The 19,562-nt window shown below is 45.2% G+C and overlaps 1 protein-coding gene across 1 annotated transcript in view; it reads left to right on the top strand.

Moving 5' to 3' along the window:
* Positions 1-18,699, top strand: part of GRIN2B (glutamate ionotropic receptor NMDA type subunit 2B) — a gene marked incomplete at both ends in the record, with an annotated part of 169,090 nt that extends 150,391 nt beyond the window's left edge. The window contains 4 exons of the mRNA XM_082483631.1: positions 10,587-10,747; positions 12,848-13,035; positions 14,817-15,055; positions 16,792-18,699. Of these exons, the coding sequence (XP_082339757.1) occupies positions 10,587-10,747; positions 12,848-13,035; positions 14,817-15,055; positions 16,792-18,699 (2,496 nt within the window). The remainder of the gene's footprint in view (positions 1-10,586; positions 10,748-12,847; positions 13,036-14,816; positions 15,056-16,791) is intronic.
* Between the last annotated feature and the right edge of the window lie 863 nt (positions 18,700-19,562).

Raw genomic sequence — 19,562 nt, 5'->3', positions numbered from 1 at the left:
TTCCTGTAGATAAGCTGAACTGTGTTCAGTCTTTTGCTTAAATATGACCTTTATATATAACATTAGTGATACTGACTAGTGCTTAATATAACAAACATTAGTTCATAGTGAAGTGTAGAACTTTGATAGCCGGAAATGTTATGCCTTGAAATCTGATGATTTCTCTGTGCCTCTTTGGAAATCATCAGTTACTATAGTGTGAACTATTTACAAATACTATCTAGTGAAGTATATATCTGTGTAATTACGTATTACGCTGAAGTCTTCATATTAATAAATAGCTATTAAAGTAGCTACACCATATCATATGTTAGTAATGCATCTTTCTAACTGGTGACTTACATTTATTGTGTACATAAATATGATCTCAGATAATTTTTTGCAGTTGTAGATGGGTACATTTATCGTAGATTTAGTTATTCTGCACTCTTCGGATTGGCATGATTTTTATGCTTTCTGAGATCCTTGGAACAAACCTCTGTGCCTGTGTGCTAAAAAGTGATTCAGTAGTTTTAAGGCTATAAATGTTTAAAATCAGTGGGTTTCCAAGCATGCTTTTTCTCCCACCGCTTCAGTCCTACTTTCTTTGTCATTCTCCCTCTTTTTTAAGCTTAGTGCTGTGTAGTGCAGAGCGGCGAGGAGGCTGCGATATGCTTTAGCCTTGACTCAGTCTCTCAGGATTCTCTCTTTTCTTGATCTGGAGGGATTTAATGGCAGTAAAAACTTGTAATGGGGCTCTTCAGGATTAGCGCCAGTTAAAATGAAGTTTAGTTGGGAACTTAAGCAGGTAAGATACAAGGGGAGGGGACACTCAGAGTCAGACCATAGGCTTAATTCATCCTTGCTGGAAAAGGAGAAACACAACTCCTTGGGCTTTGCCAGCAGCATAGATGGGAGTCGCTGGATGAGGGATGTCAGCTATGGATCCACAGCGCGGTCCTTAGCTTATGGCTTTTGCATTCTCCTGGCTGTGCCGTCTTGGCCTTTCCCAGGCCTCAGCCACCACTGACTCGTCCTTTTCATTTTCCTTTAAACTGTCTCTTGGAGCTAACCCTTTGGAGGCTCTCAGCAAATTTGGTCGCTTCTGTGCTAATTGTTTGGCAGTCTGGAAAAAGCCGTCTTCGGGGAGTTACGTAAGGGGGGAGGGAGGGAGAGAGCAAAGGATTGTCCTGCTTCTCGCGTCAGTATAAGTCAGCAGAGAGGGAAGCAATGAATATTTTTATTTATTATTTATACGGTGCCATAAATGTACTTGGCACTCTGCAGTCAAATAAAAGACAATGGCCCTGCTACCAGGATTTGGCAGCCTAAGAGATGAGAGCTGGCCTCCTTCATCTGAATGATCAGGGCTGAATTGCTGGTGGGGAGGGGATGGGAGGATGACATCTACAGGACTAAAAAAAATACGACAGCCCCCCCCCCCGCCCTTTCATTGCTTGTGCCGAGAGACCGTGACACTTGAAGTTATATGTGCGCATATACTTGATAAATATTTGTCAGGTTGTGTCTTCCCAAGCATTTTTACTTCACCTGGTGGGAAGGAGCCCTGCTTCTCCCAGGCCTTTGCCTATTCAGGGTCAAACTTCCCCTGAGTCTTGGTCACCCAGCAGGCTTGCTTGTTCGCTTCAAGGTGTACCTGCTCCAGTGCCCCAGAACTCACAAGGGGGTGTTAAAGCTTTCATTCCTCCGCTATTGTCCGCTTGCAGATGGGAGGTGGCTTTCTGCAGAAGGCTAAAGGAAGGCATTGCCTCCCACCTCTGGGATGGTGCTGGGATGCCCCAGCTCTGCCTTGAGTACCCTGCTTTTTGCTTTGCCTCCCTATCTACAGAGATGCTTAAGAAATTGCACTAATGTGATGACTAGGCTTTTCTAATTACTTGGATGAAAATTCTGGCCCCAGTGAAGTCTTTGGGAAGTTTGCCAGACTTGTGCAGGGCTTCACCCTGCTGCCCAGTGGTTGGTACCCACATACAAGGTGCTGAAGCAGGTTGGCTACTGTTAGTGCTCAGAAGATACGAGAGTCAGACCTGCCTTTCCTAGTGAAAATCGATGAAAAATGGAGTTGCTCCCCCACCAAACTACGTCCTCCGAATTTCTCAGACTGCCTCATAATTTGTTAACCAGCTGTCTGATGTGCAAACAAAGCAGATTTCAAACTCCTCTGTAGTTAGCTGCCACCTCTCCTCTCAAGGTCTTTTTCATCAGTTAATTTTCTCCCTCTGAATGAACATCTACGCTTCTAATGATATTAACATGAATGTACTAACTGGCATCTTTCTGCCTCACTGATTTCTGTTTTGTGCTTGCCTGGGATCTTCAGTAGGTGCCTTTTGCCCCATTGTGTTTAGCTTCCAAGGATGGAATACATGGCATGATTTGATACTGGGAAAAAGAGGTGATCTTCATCCTCTACCTGCATGCAAGCAAAAGTTAAGTGTACTATAGCTAAGATCCTATAGCCTACTTAATTGTAACAGATATTACTGTGCTTATCTGATACCACTTCTACTAATGCTTGGGCTACGCAAGGAGCTTTTGTCTCTGGTGAAGCTCGGTGATTCCACTACAGATTATGTTCTCTGGTCAAGCTTGAGGGACACCTAACAGTGTGATGGACTTGAAGCCTATAGCTTGCCAAATGTGTCCTGAGGAAATTTTAAAGCCTTAGTGTTATCTTTTAGGTGGAGAAGCTGCACAGTCTGCATAGTGCTCACACACTTGGCAGACCCAGCAGACACCTGGTTTGTTGGTGGTGGGTGGACTCTGTCCACATGTGATGGTCCGATCCTGGTGTATCTGTAACGCCTGGGTCAGCAGAAAGGCAGTGTGGTCCCAGCATGTGCATGTAGGTCTGGCTGTGGGAGACATGGGATCCCTGAAATGCCATCTGTTTGGGGAGACGCTGCACTGCCCAAGGTTTTGTCTTCTGCTCTGTGCAGAAGCGGCACAGAGCAGGTCTGCATATAGCAATCCAGCTTGCGAAGAGGCTGCACAATCCTACTGTGTGCATTGCTCTGGCAATAACTGCATGTGATGGCAGCTTCCTCCACCAATTGGATCTCTGCTTTCATCTCAGTTATTTTACAAGGGCAACTATTTTTAAAGTTGCTATATTTGAACTCCTTTCTTTTGCTTTCACCTGCCCCCCCCTCACCTCTCCATTGTCCCTAGGTTGCTGTGTTCCCTTCCCTGACCCACACGTGTCCCTATTTCACCACCAGACATTCATAGATATTTTTCTTCTTGTTTGTGGGTCTGACCCACCCTACATCTTCCTTTAAAAGTGACTTCAATCTAATTCTTTGCCAACTTTTCTGCAGTCAGCTGCCCTAACTGATAACTCCTTTCTCAGACTTATCTAGAGGAATTCATGGGTGAAAGCACTATGCAAAGCAAGACCAGAGAATTTGAAACATCACCAGGTATTGAATAATAAGATAAACCACAAAGTCAAAGTCTGAGGGAGCACAAGGTATTTTTATGCCCTTCCAAAACTGACTTATATTGGATTTGATGCTGTTCATTATCTTTTTATTTTTATTATTTTTTTGTGTGTTTATAAATCAAGGCATATTTTGTTTGACTGGTGAAGACGAGAAAAGGTGGTTTTGCCACTGCAATCTTAGGGCTGTTTTTTGCAACTGGGCCCAACAATCAGGAAGAGTTGATGTGGTGACTGGATTCTGAGCTGTGAGGAGTCCCAGCCACTGCTGAGGAGGTGGAGGGTGATATTGTGAGGGAACGCAGAAGAAAAGAGGAAATCGGAGCTAGGGTAAAAGGAGGATCTGAAAACTTGTAGTCGCTTAGAAATGGCTGTGATTTCCACCTTGGGAGTAAAAAATGTTTGTAATGTCAAAACTAGGTGACTGTGCAGAGGGGAGAGAGATGCTTTAGGAATGAAGCTTGAGAAGTATCTGTACAAGAGATTCATGAGTAATAGAAGAATGAGCAGCACTCCTGCTCTCCTCACAGATTATTGTACCACTGCTATGATTTAGGTTTGCAGTATGATTTTCTGCCTACACTGTTGGGCTGGCACACACTTAGCTGGGATGCTATTGTAGTAATGTAAAATGCCCTGAGCCAACACACCAATAGAGTAGGCTCCACGCTGGGAATCTGTAGAGCGCTTCCTCTACCAGGACAGGTGATGGGGCACAGCTGTGTGGATGTGCCTATGTGCACGATCAAGCTGGGTAAAGAAAAGAATGCAGTAAAAGCCCTGAAGATGGTGCTGACAGTGATGATTGACATTCCAGAAACAAACTGGTCATCACTTGAATACAGATCAGGACAGAGTTACAGCTTTGAAGAACTTGCAAGCTGCAGATGACAAGACTAAATGACAGAGGGAAAAGGACATAACGTAGGCACCAAGGAGAGTAATAATGAGCATTAACTCTCACTAGCAATGCTTTTATTGTCTTGCTGCAAGCTTTTTTAGTGTGATATTCTCTCAGGATCTTGGTGTCCTGATCAGATTGTTCTTGGTACAGTGAAGGTGGAGAACATGGCCACCAACCAAAGGCAAGTCAAGGAAAGCCCTACTGGATACAACCAAAGGACAGTAGCAGGAATGGTTTCAGGTCTAGATAATACAGCTTGCAACGAAAGACTGAGGAAACTGGTCCTCTTTAGCCCAGGTGCAAGAACATGGAGAAGAAACAGCTCAATGGTCTTCAAAAACATAAAATGCACCTTCAGAGAAGAGACTATTTTGATTTCCCTGTCCATGGTGAAGATATTGTAGTTGGATTGCAGCAGTTCAGACACTTGGAAGAACTTTCCAATAATAAAGCCCTGGTGTAGGTTGTCCAGGGAATGGGGGAGTCTCCGGCACCAGCCATCTTCCACAACAGGCTGAATGAAGAGCTGTCAGGAATGGTGATGTCTAGGAGAGACCCACCAGGGAGAGAGCGGCAGAGCAGATATCTCATCAGGGCCAGATCCAGATTTGTGATTCTGTGGCATTGTTCCTGGTGCAGCTTGGGGACAAAAATGACATATTTTGGGGATATGAAAAGGACAAGCCTCCTCTCTTTGAGAGTCATCCATTAGTTGGGAAGGATTTCATTTCCTGGCTGGAACAGAGCATACATAAGCAAGGCAGCTAGGACAAGACGTGTTGCTGTGGATGTGCGTAGTCTATCAAGACTTAAGTGTAAGCATAGAACTACCTCAGAGTTAGATCTGAAAACCACTGACCCACTCTTTAATTTTTAACAACTTCTGGATGAAGGTCCAGTGCAAAGAGCCTGACTGGATTCTCAGGCAATGAAGAAAGGTGCAAGCTGACTGCAGTGACATGCAGCTGAACCAGAGCAAGAGGGGGCAATCAAGGGTGTTTGGGCAACACAGAGAGGTTGTGCTAAAATTATGCACTTGCGCATGGACTTTGCTTTTCTAGCCTGGTGTCACTAAGTCTTACGTTGCAGCTCACTAATAAATGCCATTTTTTTTAGAGGTATTTGGCCTGTGCCACAACAAATATCTGCTGGTTGTACGGCTGCCAAAAGAGCAAGCAGAGTGCTGCTTATAGGTGCCTGTGCAAAAGGTTGTGACTCATGCCGTGATGGGCAATTTCAAGAGAGTGGTGGGCACTTTAGGCTGTCTGCTACCCACAGCAGCTGATTCTCTGTACTTTTGATGGGAGAAGCTGTCCTGAGGGCCAAACGGTCCAGTGGCTAGATTCAGCTGTGCAAATGTAGATGTCTAGAGCCAATTTAGGTGCACCAGAGCATTCAAAATACCCTCAGGTGCCTGGCAAATCTTGACACAGAGGCTATGAGAGACTTGCTCCCGGGATGAAATTCCCTACAGCATCTCAACTTGGCACTTAACGCTCGGGCAAATGAACTGAACCCAGACTATCTAACATGGGCTCAAACTCTTTTGGACTTGCACCTAACAGAGGAGTGGAACCTGGGGACCTTATTTTGGTGGGTCAGAGCTGTGGACCTTCCTGTGGTAGAAAATTTAAATCGGGGGTCTGGGCCTTACAAAGTGAAAGGAGCCCACCCAGATAAGCTGCGTAAGGGTAAGGCACTACACATGTACACACACACACTCACGCCAAGTTTTGCCAGCTCATTATGTTATCCAGCAGGGGATTTTTTTTGAAAAGCAGTGTAAAAGTAGATCGACTGATAAAAAAGAGCCTTTTTTGTTATGAGAGCTTGCTGAGTTTGGGAAACTGCTTTCAATGCTATTGGCAAACACTTTACAGTGTAAACAGGGCCTACATCAGGCAGATAAATAAGTGCAGATGCGCTTTTCTGTAGGAACCATTTGGTGATAGACAATATATTGAAAAAAAAAATCTCATCAAATTAATTGTGGCCAATTAGACATAACCCCTTCCCCTCATCCCTGAATCCCCGCCAATCACAGCTCCCTGAATGGGAAAAGCTCCTATCACCTGTTTCATTATGCAGATTGATATTCGAACATCTGAGAACAATGCTGCTTTCTGCACGGCACGGCTCCAAATTGCTAATGAAACAGCTCTGCCAGACAAGTCACTTAAACCCGCTCTCGCTGCTGCTGCCGACAGCTCTCATGGAGAGTTGTAGGGGGGAGTGGGAAAGGGGCTCTCCACTCTGAATGTGCTAATAGCCCCCAGCCTGTGTGTTTATTGCTCTCCAGAGCAGGAAGATTTCTGCTCTCTGACTCTGAGAGGTTACTTTCCCAAAGCTGTAGTCTGATTTGGACTTAATTCTTGATTTCATTTTGTCGAGTGAGGGGTTGAAGAGGTGGGCAGCCGCTGGGCTCTGAACACAGATGTCTCATGTCCCAAAGCTATTGCAGCCCTTCAGGCAGGCTTGGTGTCTGCTTCCCACCCCCATCTCTAGCATCCACCTCCCCTCCATGCCATAAGGGATGTCTCTCATGGGCGAGAGCATGTCACATCACCTTGGGTACTGGGGGAGCATCTCGTGACTGAGGCCCTATGGTGACCGAGTGGGAGGCTGCAGGTGGGGTGCATCTCTGCCGGGGGCTCTTCAGGTGAAGGGCTGCAGCTGAGCACTGCAAGTTCCCTCCCAGGCAGTCACCCTTTGAGGTAGGTAGATCTGGGCAGCAGGACAGGGCTCCTGCTGCAGGGAAGTGTGAGGTGGGGCTCCACCAAGTGCAGACCCTGTACAGCCCTGTTTGCTGCTCCCTGTGACTCTCTGCAGCTGGGTTTGCTCAGCAACCGGTGCAGTTGCTTATCTTTCCCTCCCCTGTTATCACCACATTGTTTTGCGAGAGCCTCACAGGGCTCATCCTTGTAGATGGCTGGGGTAGAGTACTTGTGACTTAGGGTGCTGGGAGGAGAAACATTTACATGAAATGATAGGAGAGTTCTCTCATTAATCTAAGTTCTGACCTTTTCTGTCAATATCTGTGGTTAATTCTTTTGCCAATATTCACTGAGGCATTCAGATTATCCCTGCACGTGCTGCCTCCATGTAATGGCTCCTGCATTGTGCCTCAGCTCCTGTCTCATGTCTCTCAGACTCCTTCTAGACCAGTCTGCCAAAGTGCCCTGCTTCCTGGTGGCTTCTGATCCAGGCCCACTCTCCCCAGCCCTTGGGAGAAGCCAGTCAAGTGGCTTTCCTTACTGAATTCATTGACAACAGCGTCAATTAACTTTCCTTCTTATGGGTCTTCTCCAGTTTCTCCACACATGTTCCTCTACCATACTGCCAGGAGAGGACACACTCCTTCCCCATGTCCCATATGTTTTCTGGGAAGACTTGTATGTCTTCTTGTTCCTTCATTATGAGCTGTGTGGGACACAAGTGAGTTCAGAAAGACGCAGCAGGTTTTGGCTCTGGAGAGCTCTTTGGAGATCCCTCCATCCCTAGATTGAACTGTGCCCACCTGCTGCCAAGCAACAAATGTGGGCATTTTTCAGCTGCCATCTCTTGCCAAAAAGCTGCATGCATGTACCACTATTAGTTCTCAAACGTGGAGGAGTTAGCTGCTTATCTCTAGCTTCATGGACTGTGGAGTCAGCTGAGCATCAACTGCTTTCAGTTTTACAAACACCAAACCAGGTGCCTGGGGATCGATGTTCCCCTTAGGCATTCAAGCTAAAGATCTCTCGTGTGGGTCCTAGACAGATCCTTTTAGAAGGTTTCCTGTCTCGTCCACCAGGCTATGGTTGAAGTGTGTGTGTATGTGGGTGTGTGGAGAATAATTTGCATTTGCAGATCTGTTCTGATGGAGAAATGAACAAGGGGGAAGGGATTATGAGTGAATGCGCAGTATATGTTTTTTATAGAAGCCATCGGCCTGGGTTCCTTCTCTAGAAACATGCTTTTCCAGTTGCCAAAACCAGTCTTTTCCTTCAAGAAGAATGTTTTCATTTATTTATTTATTGCCCAGGAGGTTAAAAATTAAATATGGAACCTTTCAGCTCTGACTGCTAAGATGGGCCCTCAAACGCAGTGGGGACAAAAGACAAAAAAAAAAAAAAAAAAGTGGGGACAGAGGTGAGATCGTTTTCCTTATTGCAGCCCTGCCTGACTCTATAATCCTTCTTACTCCAGTTCATAGACACAGTGATGGAAGCAGACCAAACTAGAGATTGTATCACTGGGAATGGAGAATGGAGGTATAAAATGGCCATTGTATGGGGCCTGTTTTTCTCTTAACACTCTTTGGACCCAGAGAGAGGCTTTCATAGCTGCTGCCCCTCCAAAGGGCATGGCTGAAGCTGAGGTTACACCAATATTGGTCTGGCCTGCCTGCTGCTTGCCCTGTTGACTTTACTCTGTTGGAGGGCTCTATGGGGATGGGGGGCGCCCCTTCCGCCCTCAAGGCTGGGTTCTGCAGCCTCTGGGGAAGCAAGTTGCCCACTGTGCAAACTCCTGTTTTAGTATGACAGGGGAGAGACTGTGTTCCTTTGTGCCTGGTATGGCAATGCCCTTCTTGTGATGGGTCCCTTAAGCTGCTGCTGTAATCAGCTTGGTAAAAAAGAATAATTTTAGCATGCTGCAGTGATTTTTCTCCCATCAAAGTTTGCTTTCATTACAGGTTTTGATAGCTATGAGTTTGTCTTCATCCCTAAGGGATGTGACAAGGTTCTAAGAGCCACCTTACTGCCTGTTTTATGCTATGTGAAACCTCTTTTTTTTAATGATGTGCCAACCTGTATTTCAAAAAACAGCCCTGATGTTTTCTATTGGCTTAAAGCAGTAGGATGTGATCTCTCTCACACACTTATGTGTGCACAAACAAGCCAGCCCATCTCGCCATCCAAACTGGAGGTGGTTCCTTGCACAACCAGGTGAGTTGACTGGTATGCAGGAACAGGTCATGTGAACGGTGCATTCACCTACCCACAGACACAGCTCCTGGTTGGCCTTATTGCTGGGATGTTGTGAGTGAGATACACTGCTTTAGTTGCATTGGCCTCCTTAGCTGAGTTGACCAGGTTCCAAAGTGGCTTTGAGCAGAACTCAAGAGCAAGGCTCATCTGCAGGTTTTTTAAGCTATAGATGTAGACCGCAGCCACATTTCCACTATAGAAGGTGGCAGTACATGACTGTGTATATTCATGTACCAGGTGAACTGTTGCTGTTAAATGAGTTTGGTCTGACCGCTAGTATGTTTTTAGCATGCTTCTCAGGATCATCCAAATGTACAGTCACAGTTGGGAGTCAAGAATTAGCAGCAGACAAGCTACTGCTTAATGTATCAAAGGAGGAGGGGATTTCCCTCCATCTCACCTACCTTTGCACCTTTTACTTTACTGCTTATTCAGTTCCTGGCTTACAATTCTATGCTCCTTCCCGTCTGCTGGTTCTAGGGTTTTTAAGCAGTCTTGATAATTGACAGTCTAAATTTCACTACTCATAAAACCCCAGAGAGCATTGATTATGACTTCAGTTAAGCAACTGGCATGTAAAATCTCACAGCCTTGCAGCCGTAGGGGAATGTTATGATGAATGTATTTCTTGGGAGCAGCAAGAGGTTTGGAGTATTCTGCCAGCTCTGTTCTGGGCATCAAATGTTACTAGTGACTTGCAGCCACTAATAGTATTTCATTTGGGACATTTGCCCAAAAGTTTGAAAACTGATCATTCGTTTGGTGAAGTGGGCGTGAGGTGTTCTGAGAGGCATCGCTCCTCATTAATTACTTTTCTACTTCAGTCAGAATCAGGAAGTGCAAAGGCATCCACAGAGCTGAAAAAGATACTTCTTAGAAAAATAAATGACACTTTGTGGTTAAAATGCACATAGATATTATTGAAAATCTTTCTTTGACTGTTTTCCAAAGCTGCTGTTACCTTTTCCCTTTCCTTTTTCCTTTTTCCTTTTATCTAACCTCCTTTTAATCTTTGATCACTGGGTATTTTATGCACTTAATCCAGAGTGGACAAAAAGACCGGGTTGCTCAGATTCACTTTTTGTTTCTTAGGCACTAACAGGAGATGTTTGTGTTTGAAAACAGTGAAATATAATATCTTCTCAATAATGTTTTCTACAGGATAGTAAAATAAAATCAGAACTACTTTCTGAGGAGAGTGTGTTTTCCCATTCAGATGACTGCTTCTTGCTGAAAGATTGTGAGAAATGTCCTTTTTCTGTCTCTCCAGTTCCAGAAACCAAATGACTTCTCACCCCCTTTCCGCTTCGGGACGGTTCCCAATGGCAGCACAGAAAGGAACATTCGCAACAACTACCCTGAAATGCACAGCTACATGGTGAAGTTCAATCAGAGGGGGGTGGATGACGCACTGTTCTCGCTGAAGACTGGGTGAGGCTTTCTTCTTTCATGCTTGCTCACCACAGAAACCTGACTACTTTTCATGCTTATCTGGAAGTTTTTTTGTGGGGTTTGGAAAATAAGCCTCCGTTATCATTCCATGGTTAAAAGTATAGCAAGACCACACACAGCACAGGAGAATAATTCTGTGGTTCTCTTAGCCAGGTTTCTCTATTGACATCTGTATAGGAGTTCTTGGTTTTGTTGTGTTTATAAGAGTATTTTTTTTAAAAAAGAGGATCTTCTGTACCCTTGTGTATGTTAGCTTTGTGTGTATTAGTCCTGAAGACCTTGCCTCATCAAGATGTTTCATGCCAATATGTCCTTATGCGTACACAGGAGAAGCTCATAGACCTCTGTGGACAAAGTTTTTTTCAGAACTTTTATATTGTCATCTGGAAATTCCTTTGTTTTCCCATCCTCTATGTATAAAAGATTACATTAATCAGGAAGCTGAAACACTCCTTGTCAGACTAATCCCACCCCAGTGTATCACTAGCTAATATAGTGTAATGGAAGGTGTGCTTGAAGCAAATAGTTTGGAAGTAGCCCTTCCCTCTGGAATATTTATTATCAAGGGCTGAACAAAATGTTGTTTGAATAATGAGGAGGTATATAAAATGGGAGCATTTCCTTGGGTAATTCCGGAAATGTGGGAAAACACATTAGCAGAAAGTATGTTTGAACAGCTCATCCTATTTTAATAGCAGTGAATCTGTAAAGGAGCTAACTTAAAATGCCATTTTGCAAGCCTTTGTCCTTTATAATTAAAGACCTCCTCCCAGAGCTGACCATTTTGGTAGTCAGAGCCCAGCCTCAGTGAAAAAAACTATTCTTTCTTACACTCGTGTTGCACGCTTATGAGAAAGCTCATTCCAAAGCACGAATGAAGATGTTCAGCCAATTTAATTACTAGATTGACTGAATATTCCTAAACCTGTTTGCCAGGTTCAGAGGCACACAGCCCATTATAAATGATTGTACCATTGTTGGATGCCATCCTGGGAAGGTACATTTGCCAGGATAGTCATCATCCAGGAAATAAATATGCTCTGTCCTGGAAATATATGGATGAAATAGAACTCATCACTTGTGGTAGATGTCGTCCTGGCTTCATATCCACCCTTGGACAGACTTCCCCACAGATACGCACTTGAACTGAGATAATCACCACACTGGAAATATATGTGCAGGAGGTGGGTTGAAAAGATAGCGTGGGTGTGAGAATGTGCAAGGTGGAAGGTCTTTGGTCTTTTATCGGAAAGTGCTTCATTTCAGATCTAGTGGGAGGATTTACTCATTGGCTGCCTTTGGTTATGTGGAAGATGGAGCCCCTGATACAGCCCCCCCCCCATCAATTTGTTGCAGTGAGAGGAAGGCTCTCATCAGTCTGTTGTGTGGTGTACCTGTCCCAGCCCACAACGGGGATTTCTCTGTGTCGAAATAGAATTTTTATTGTGGTTTTCAGCTAAGGACTCTTTACTAAAGAGCTACTCAGCGTGGTAAACCATAAAGCTGTTATCGTGGCCACTTGACATTGGTAAAGATTCAATAGTGCTTTTCACAGTAACTGAGGAGTTAAACATGATGTCCTGACTATATTTCATTTGAAAAAATTACATTTTACTCAGCTAAGTCATGCCAGCAGTTTGAATAGGAGATAATATTTTCCTTACTCCAACCCCTACTTTGCTATCTAATATTGATACACTTTATAAAGCATTTCAGGTTCCTTTGAGATGAAAGGCAGTGGAGAAAGACAAGCTTTTCTTAGGACTATAGATCCCCTTGACTTTCTCTTCATTCATCTTTATCTTGCAGTATGTTTGTATTCCATATTTTCTTTCAGATCAGAAATTATGATTATCAGAGTCAGAAAGAAATAGACAGTCTTCATTTATAATCCAGCTTCACCTCTGAACAGGTTCTAGGCTCAGTTTTTAGTTAACTCTGATGAAGGTGAAGATGCAACCTGTTGTAGTCTATCTGAAAGAGGTTCATTTCTGCCTTAATTACCTGAGAACACCTTTCAACTCCTACAGATTTTCTCTTTTCTGTACTATATCCTTCTTGTTTCTTGCACCTGTGCAGGAAGTTGGATGCTTTCATTTATGATGCAGCAGTGCTAAACTACATGGCTGGAAGAGATGAAGGCTGCAAGCTGGTGACGATTGGAAGTGGGAAAGTGTTTGCCTCCACCGGCTATGGCATTGCCATCCAAAAGGACTCAGGCTGGAAACGCCAGGTTGATCTTGCCATTCTACAGCTTTTTGGAGATGGTAAGTGACAAGAAAAAGAGAAGTTGTTTTCCTAAGGAATACCAAGTTTTGCATTTAAGAAATAGAAGTTCCTAGCTCTGGCGCGTCAGATTAGAGTTGAGAACAGGAAATTATTAACAAGGGTTTGTTAGAGGCATTACACCAAAAATGTGAGGATGTCACTTGGTTTATGTTGTTGATACAGGGTAGCAGTATCATCAAAAGCAATGTCAAAAGCACTAAAGGTTTCATAGAACCAGTTCAGGTATGTGTTTGAAAAATACCTTGTGCGAAGACTGTCTTGTAAAAACAAGATTTCTGTTGTGAACTTTTCACTACCTTTGAGATTCTGCCATGACCAAACCCACTAATTATACTGGACTTTCCATGGTCATCCCATGCTTTATACTTCTAGACAGGATCAAGCCATGCAGAGTTTACAAAATTAAAGGGTAAGTATTTCTGGATGAAAGAGTTAACTCAGATTTTCCAAAACCTCAAAAAAAACCAAGGAAGGACTTGAGACTCAGGAGCATATTTTGGAGTGAGTTTTTAATCAGAACATGATAGTTTACCTAGTTCATCTCATCCTTTACAGAGAAATTGCTAGTATTAAACAAAAATATTCGTGGGATAAAGAATTCCTTCTTAGAAAATATTTTCCTGGCTTTCCCTTTCCATTCCATATTACATCTTGCCGTGTCCTTCTTTTGAATAAATAAAATTCACAGGTTATTTTATTTATAAGTTTTTTCCCTGAAATCTGAAAATAACGTACGGTATAATAAATATGGAAAGAATACAGCTCTGATATACTTCAGCAGAAAATTGGCCACCTGAATGATAGGGTATTCTGCCTCCTAAACAACCTAATATCTATTATTTCAGAAAAAGACACAAGTACTTTAAAGCACGGCTTTAAAGACTGTGCTATGGTGCCACATAAATATATAGATTTTTTTCTCCATCGCTGGACTGGAGGTTGAAAATGTGAAAAACTAACTGTCCTAACAGAATGAAAAGAATTGCCAACCTGAAAAATTAGTTTATTCCTGAATGTCTCAGTCTGTGTGTGAGTGTTTATCTCTCTCTCTCTCCCCTCATGAAAATACCATAATAGGAGTAAGTGGGGTATGAAATTAGACTACAGAACATTTGTTCCTAGCTGATACAAATCAGTAATATTTTTGATTGGTCAAAGGGCTTGGAAGTGTTGAATTTGGACAAAAGTGAAGGGGAGAGAAACAGGTAAAAATGCACAAATATTTTGGGGAACATTGCACCTAGTTTTAATGAGCTATGGATATGATGGAAATAAATTCAAAATCAGACGTTTTGATTTTAAAAAATCATCATTTTGAGTTTTGAGCTGGAAATGTGCAATGTTTTCATTTAAAAGAGACTCATTTTTGTCTACCAGTATCAGTCACTGATTCTTCCCTTCGTTGACCTAATATGAAAGTGGAAGTTTGTGAGGTCAGGTCTTCAGTCATCTGGTGGACAACTTTTTCAGGATCTTGCTGCAGACATTTGGCACATGTGATAGCTGTGTCCTGTGGAACAGCTTTTTGTGGCTAATATCTGGTTGTGGAAAAATCCTGTTTCCTTCCCTGTGACAAGTTCCACCTGCCTCTATCAGAAGGGCAGTCAGGATATCCCATGGATGTAGTAGAATTGGAAAAAGAGCATGGCCACTGGAAATGACCTTAGGTCAGCTTCTTGCTTTCAGTGTGCCCCAGCTTGAGGTCTTTAGCCATTGCAGGGCTATCTAACCCGTTTCTTCCTTCTCTCTGTCTTTCTAGGGGAGATGGAGGAGCTGGAAGCACTGTGGCTCACTGGAATTTGTCACAATGAGAAGAATGAGGTTATGAGCAGCCAGCTGGACATAGATAACATGGCTGGTGTCTTCTACATGCTGGGAGCAGCCATGGCCCTCAGTCTCATCACCTTCATCTGTGAACATCTCTTCTACTGGCAATTCCGCCACTGCTTCATGGGAGTCTGCTCTGGCAAGCCCGGTGTGGTCTTCTCCATCAGCAGGGTGAGTGTCATTAGCTAGCAGGGAGGAACACAGGATTTATTCAGAGTTCTAGGTACTGGAGATGGGGAAATCCACCAGGACTGTCTAACACACAGGTGGCATAGAGCTATGGTCTGCAGGATAAAGGCTGGCGTTTTTTCACCATTAATGTTGCAAGAGCATCTATTTATTTTCTGTGACATCTCTGGTCTCTGCTGGATTATGGTGATGGAAATAGAAATTTCACATGGAAATAAAAATGCAGTATAAAGAGAAGTTAACTGTAACTCTGCTCCTCCAAAGCAAGTTGTGAGGATGCCAAATTTAGGGATAATAAGTCAAGTAATGGTGGGTAATATGATTAGAAATTCAGGAGTTTTTCATTGTCTTCTGTATTACGACTGTTCAGCTGGCCTTATGTTAACTAGAAGTGTGCTATTATGGACAGTCAGAAGTCCCTAACCAAAAGCCATGCCCTAAACCATGCAGAAGTCTTTCCAGAGAGGATGACCACACGAACTTAGCAATTACTTTATGCAAATCTGCCTTAGGGTATAAGATTTACATTTAAAGCGGATTCGAGTAATTTCTGAGTCATCTTTCTGCTATTAGTGTAGCTAGCAGTGTCCCATTTGGAGCTTTTTGTTCTTTCATGCCACTGGTCCCTTCTCCCAATCTATTCTGAAGTGAGGTCAAAGCTCGGCATTTTTGACCTCAGTGTTCGATGTAACAGAATTAACTTTGATTGTGCAAAGAGTATATAATTGCTACATAACATATTGTTGAGGAAAATGACAGAGCCTTTTGAATGCGGGGGCACAGCCAGTCTTCTATATTGTTAGTTTATAACCCGTTTTAGTCTGGAGATGAGATGGGAGATTGTGTTTGGTGATCCTTAGCTAAGTACAGATTCTTTCATTCTGGGGTTATCTGTTAGACCTGGGCCAGGTTGGTGAAAAGTCTGAAAAGCGTTAATCATCTGCTACCTGCTGAGAAACCATGGTAACATGATGCGATGGTGTACATTTCACAATTGACATTAATCAGCAGGTGCCATTTGGCAGGCCAGGGAATAAATGAGCCCCTTTCCTTCCATTCCTAGGGGTAGCTCTTGCAAACAGTCTGTGTCATGGATGAGCTAGTGGGAATGTGGAGGAATTGGGTACGTCTGCTGTCTGATTTGAGGTTGAATAGAGGACTTTCACTTTCAGGGATGTCAATTTGGAGCCTGTTATCACTGTTAAATTTAACAGAATGCAATTAAAAATTCTATTGTACCTCACTCAACGAGATGCAAAAGACCTAAATACCTGTTCGGCAGTCCTGCTCTTTCTCTGTTTGCTTTTCTAATCCGTACTGGTGATTAATGTTGCTAAGTTTATGACAAATTAAGCTGTTCCCTTTTTAAGATAGCTCCTGTCTCGTTGATTCACTGATGTCCAGATGAATTTCATGGGCCAAAACAGACTTTCTTCCCCTCATCCACACAGAATCATTTCTCTTGATGCTTTTGTTCCCAATAATGTTATTTTCCCCATTTGCAATTCTGTGTTACACCTACTAGGTTTGAGTAACTCTTACAGATGCAAGCAGGTATTCCTGCATCCTACAGATATGACATGAAGCAAAGCAGAGGAAGAGGAATGGAGGGGAAAGAAAAAATGTGAGGGGCAAGAAAGAAGGGTGCTTCTCAGTCCAGGTCCCCTTTCGTGTATTCTATGCAGGACCACTCACCTTCCTGCTTTGTCTCATTTCAGGGTATCTACAGCTGCATCCATGGCGTGGCCATCGAGGAACGCCAGTCAGCAATGAACTCCCCCACGGCAACTATGAACAACACCCATTCCAACATCCTCCGCCTGCTTCGGACAGCCAAGAACATGGCCAACCTGTCAGGGGTCAATGGCTCACCGCAGAGTGCCCTGGACTTCATCCGCCGTGAGTCGTCGGTCTACGATATCTCTGAGCACCGCCGCAGCTTCACCCACTCAGACTGCAAGTCCTACAACAACCCCCCCTGTGAGGAGAACCTCTTTAGTGACTATATTAGTGAGGTGGAAAGGACCTTTGGCAACCTCCAGCTGAAGGACAGCAATGTGTATCAGGACCACTACCACCACCACCACCGCCCCCACAGCATTGGCAGCACCAGTTCCATCGATGGGCTCTACGACTGTGACAACCCACCCTTCAATGCCCAGTCGCGGTCCATTGGGAAGAAGCCCTTGGACCTGGGGTTACCCCCTGCCAAGCACAGCCAGCTGGGTGACCTTTACGGCAAGTTCTCCTTCAAGAGTGACCGCTATGGGGGCAGCGGGGCCCACGATGACCTGATCCGCTCAGACGTCTCTGACATTTCCACTCACACGGTCACCTATGGCAACATCGAGGGCAACGCTGCCAAGCGGCGGAAGCAGCAGTACAAGGACAGCCTGAAGAAGCGCCCAGCCTCTGCCAAGTCCCGGCGGGAGTTTGACGAGATAGAGCTGGCCTACCGCCGGCGCCCGCCCCGCTCGCCTGACCACAAGCGCTACTTCAGGGACAAGGAAGGGCTACGGGACTTCTACCTGGACCAGTTTCGGGCAAAGGAGAACTCGCCGCACTGGGAACACGTGGACCTGACAGATATCTACAAAGAGCGGGGAGATGAGTTTAAGCGCGACACAGGAGGAGGAGGGGGTGGATCCTGCACCAACAGGGCCCACCACAAGCATGGCTCAGGCGAGTTTGGTGGAGGCAACGAGCACAAGCATGGTGTTGTGAGTGGGGTCCCGGCGCCGTGGGAGAAGAACCTGACCAACCTAGACTGGGAGGACCGGCCTGGGGCTAATTTCTGCCGCGGTTGCCCTTCTAAGCTGCACAACTACACGCCATCAGTGGTGGGGCAGAACTCCACCCGCCAGGCCTGCATCCGCTGCGAGGCCTGCAAGAAAGCAGGCAACTTGTATGACATCAGTGAGGACAACTCGCTTCAAGAGCTGGACCAGCCGCCTGCCCCCGTGCCCGTGGCCACCAGTGCCACCTCCTCCTCCAAATATCCTCAGAGCCCTTCCAATTCTGCCTCCAAGGCACAGAAGAAGAACCGCAACAAGCTCCGCCGGCAGCACTCCTACGACACCTTTGTGGACCTGCAGAAGGATGACTCGGCCCTGGCCCCCCGCAGCGTCAGCCTCAAGGACAAGGGCCGCTTTTTGGAAGGGAGCCCCTACGCCCACATGTTTGAGATGCCAGCCAGTGAGACCACGTTTGCCAACAACAAGTCCTCAGTGCCCGCCACCAGCTACCACCACCACAACAACCCCGGCAGCAGCGGGGGCTACATGCTCAGCAAGTCGCTCTACCCCGACCGGGTCACCCAAAACCCTTTCATCCCCACTTTTGGGGATGACCAATGCTTGCTCCACGGCAGCAAATCTTATTTCTTCAGGCAGCCTGTGGTGGCAGGAGGGCCCAAAGCCAGGCCAGACTTCCGAGCCATCGTCACCACCAACAAGCCGGTGGTCTCAGCCCTTCATGGGGCTGTGCCAGCCCGTTTCCAGAAGGACATCTGTATAGGGAACCAGTCCAACCCCTGTGTGCCTAACAACAAAAACCCCAGGGCTTTCAATGGCTCCAGCAACGGGCATGTTTATGAGAAACTCTCCAGTATTGAGTCTGACGTTTGAGTGAGAGGGGAAGAGCGCGGGGAGGGACTGGGGGTGTATGTGGAGTGTGGGAGGGTGGGGTGGGCTTAATCCCATCAGCTACTCTCCTGGGTCATCCTTAGTTTGTGGGATACTGGAGTTCTGAGTAGTGGAGCACTGGTGACAAGTGCCACCTCTTTGGTTTCCCCTCTTCCTCCTCCTCTTTCCCACCCCTCCCCTTTTATCTCTTTTTCCATGTTCTTGCTCCTCCCATTCTCCTCCATTCCTGGCCATTGCACTTTACAGTGATGTCGGAGTTGGATATCCTCGCTTGTGATTTCAGGAAGGGGAGAAAAAGGCAGGGAAAGGGTGGGCTGAGGGGGAGCAGCAGTTACTCTAGCGTTTCACTCTTGCTGGCTCCCAGCAGAGAAAGGCACGTGCACGCACATGAGTGTGTGTGGCAGGAGGAGACAGCAGAAGCAGTGGAACGGACATGCAGGAAAAGATGCTTGCTGAGGCAACTCTTCCTAAGAATGTCTAGAAAAGAGTAGTGTTTGAAGATGTGGAGAAAGTGAAGGGTGAATAACACGACTAACTTGATGCACTTATATGTTAGCGATGCTGAGGTTCTCGTTACATTATTTTGTGAAGACTATGGGGGTTTAGGGCTGAAATAATATATATATATTTGCGTATATGCTGAGAAATTTTATGCTAAAATTTTGAATTGTCTGCTGGGGGATGTGGGGGGAGGGAGAGAAGGCTTGTCTGCAGGTCTGGCTAGTGGTTTCACTATGGCTGTTATAGCCACTGAATCTGTGGCAGATCAGCAGGAGAGATGGAAAGGAAGTGGGGTCTGAGTTTGGGAAAGCAAGCCTGGAGTCAGGGAGGCTGCTGGGATCTCT

The sequence above is a fragment of the Vanellus vanellus genome (genome assembly GCF_965231255.1).
Source record: "Vanellus vanellus genome assembly, chromosome: 1".
Lineage (NCBI taxonomy): Eukaryota > Metazoa > Chordata > Aves > Charadriiformes > Charadriidae > Vanellus > Vanellus vanellus.
The sequence above is the reverse complement of the archived record's forward strand: the minus strand, read 5'-3'. Positions and strand labels throughout refer to the sequence as shown.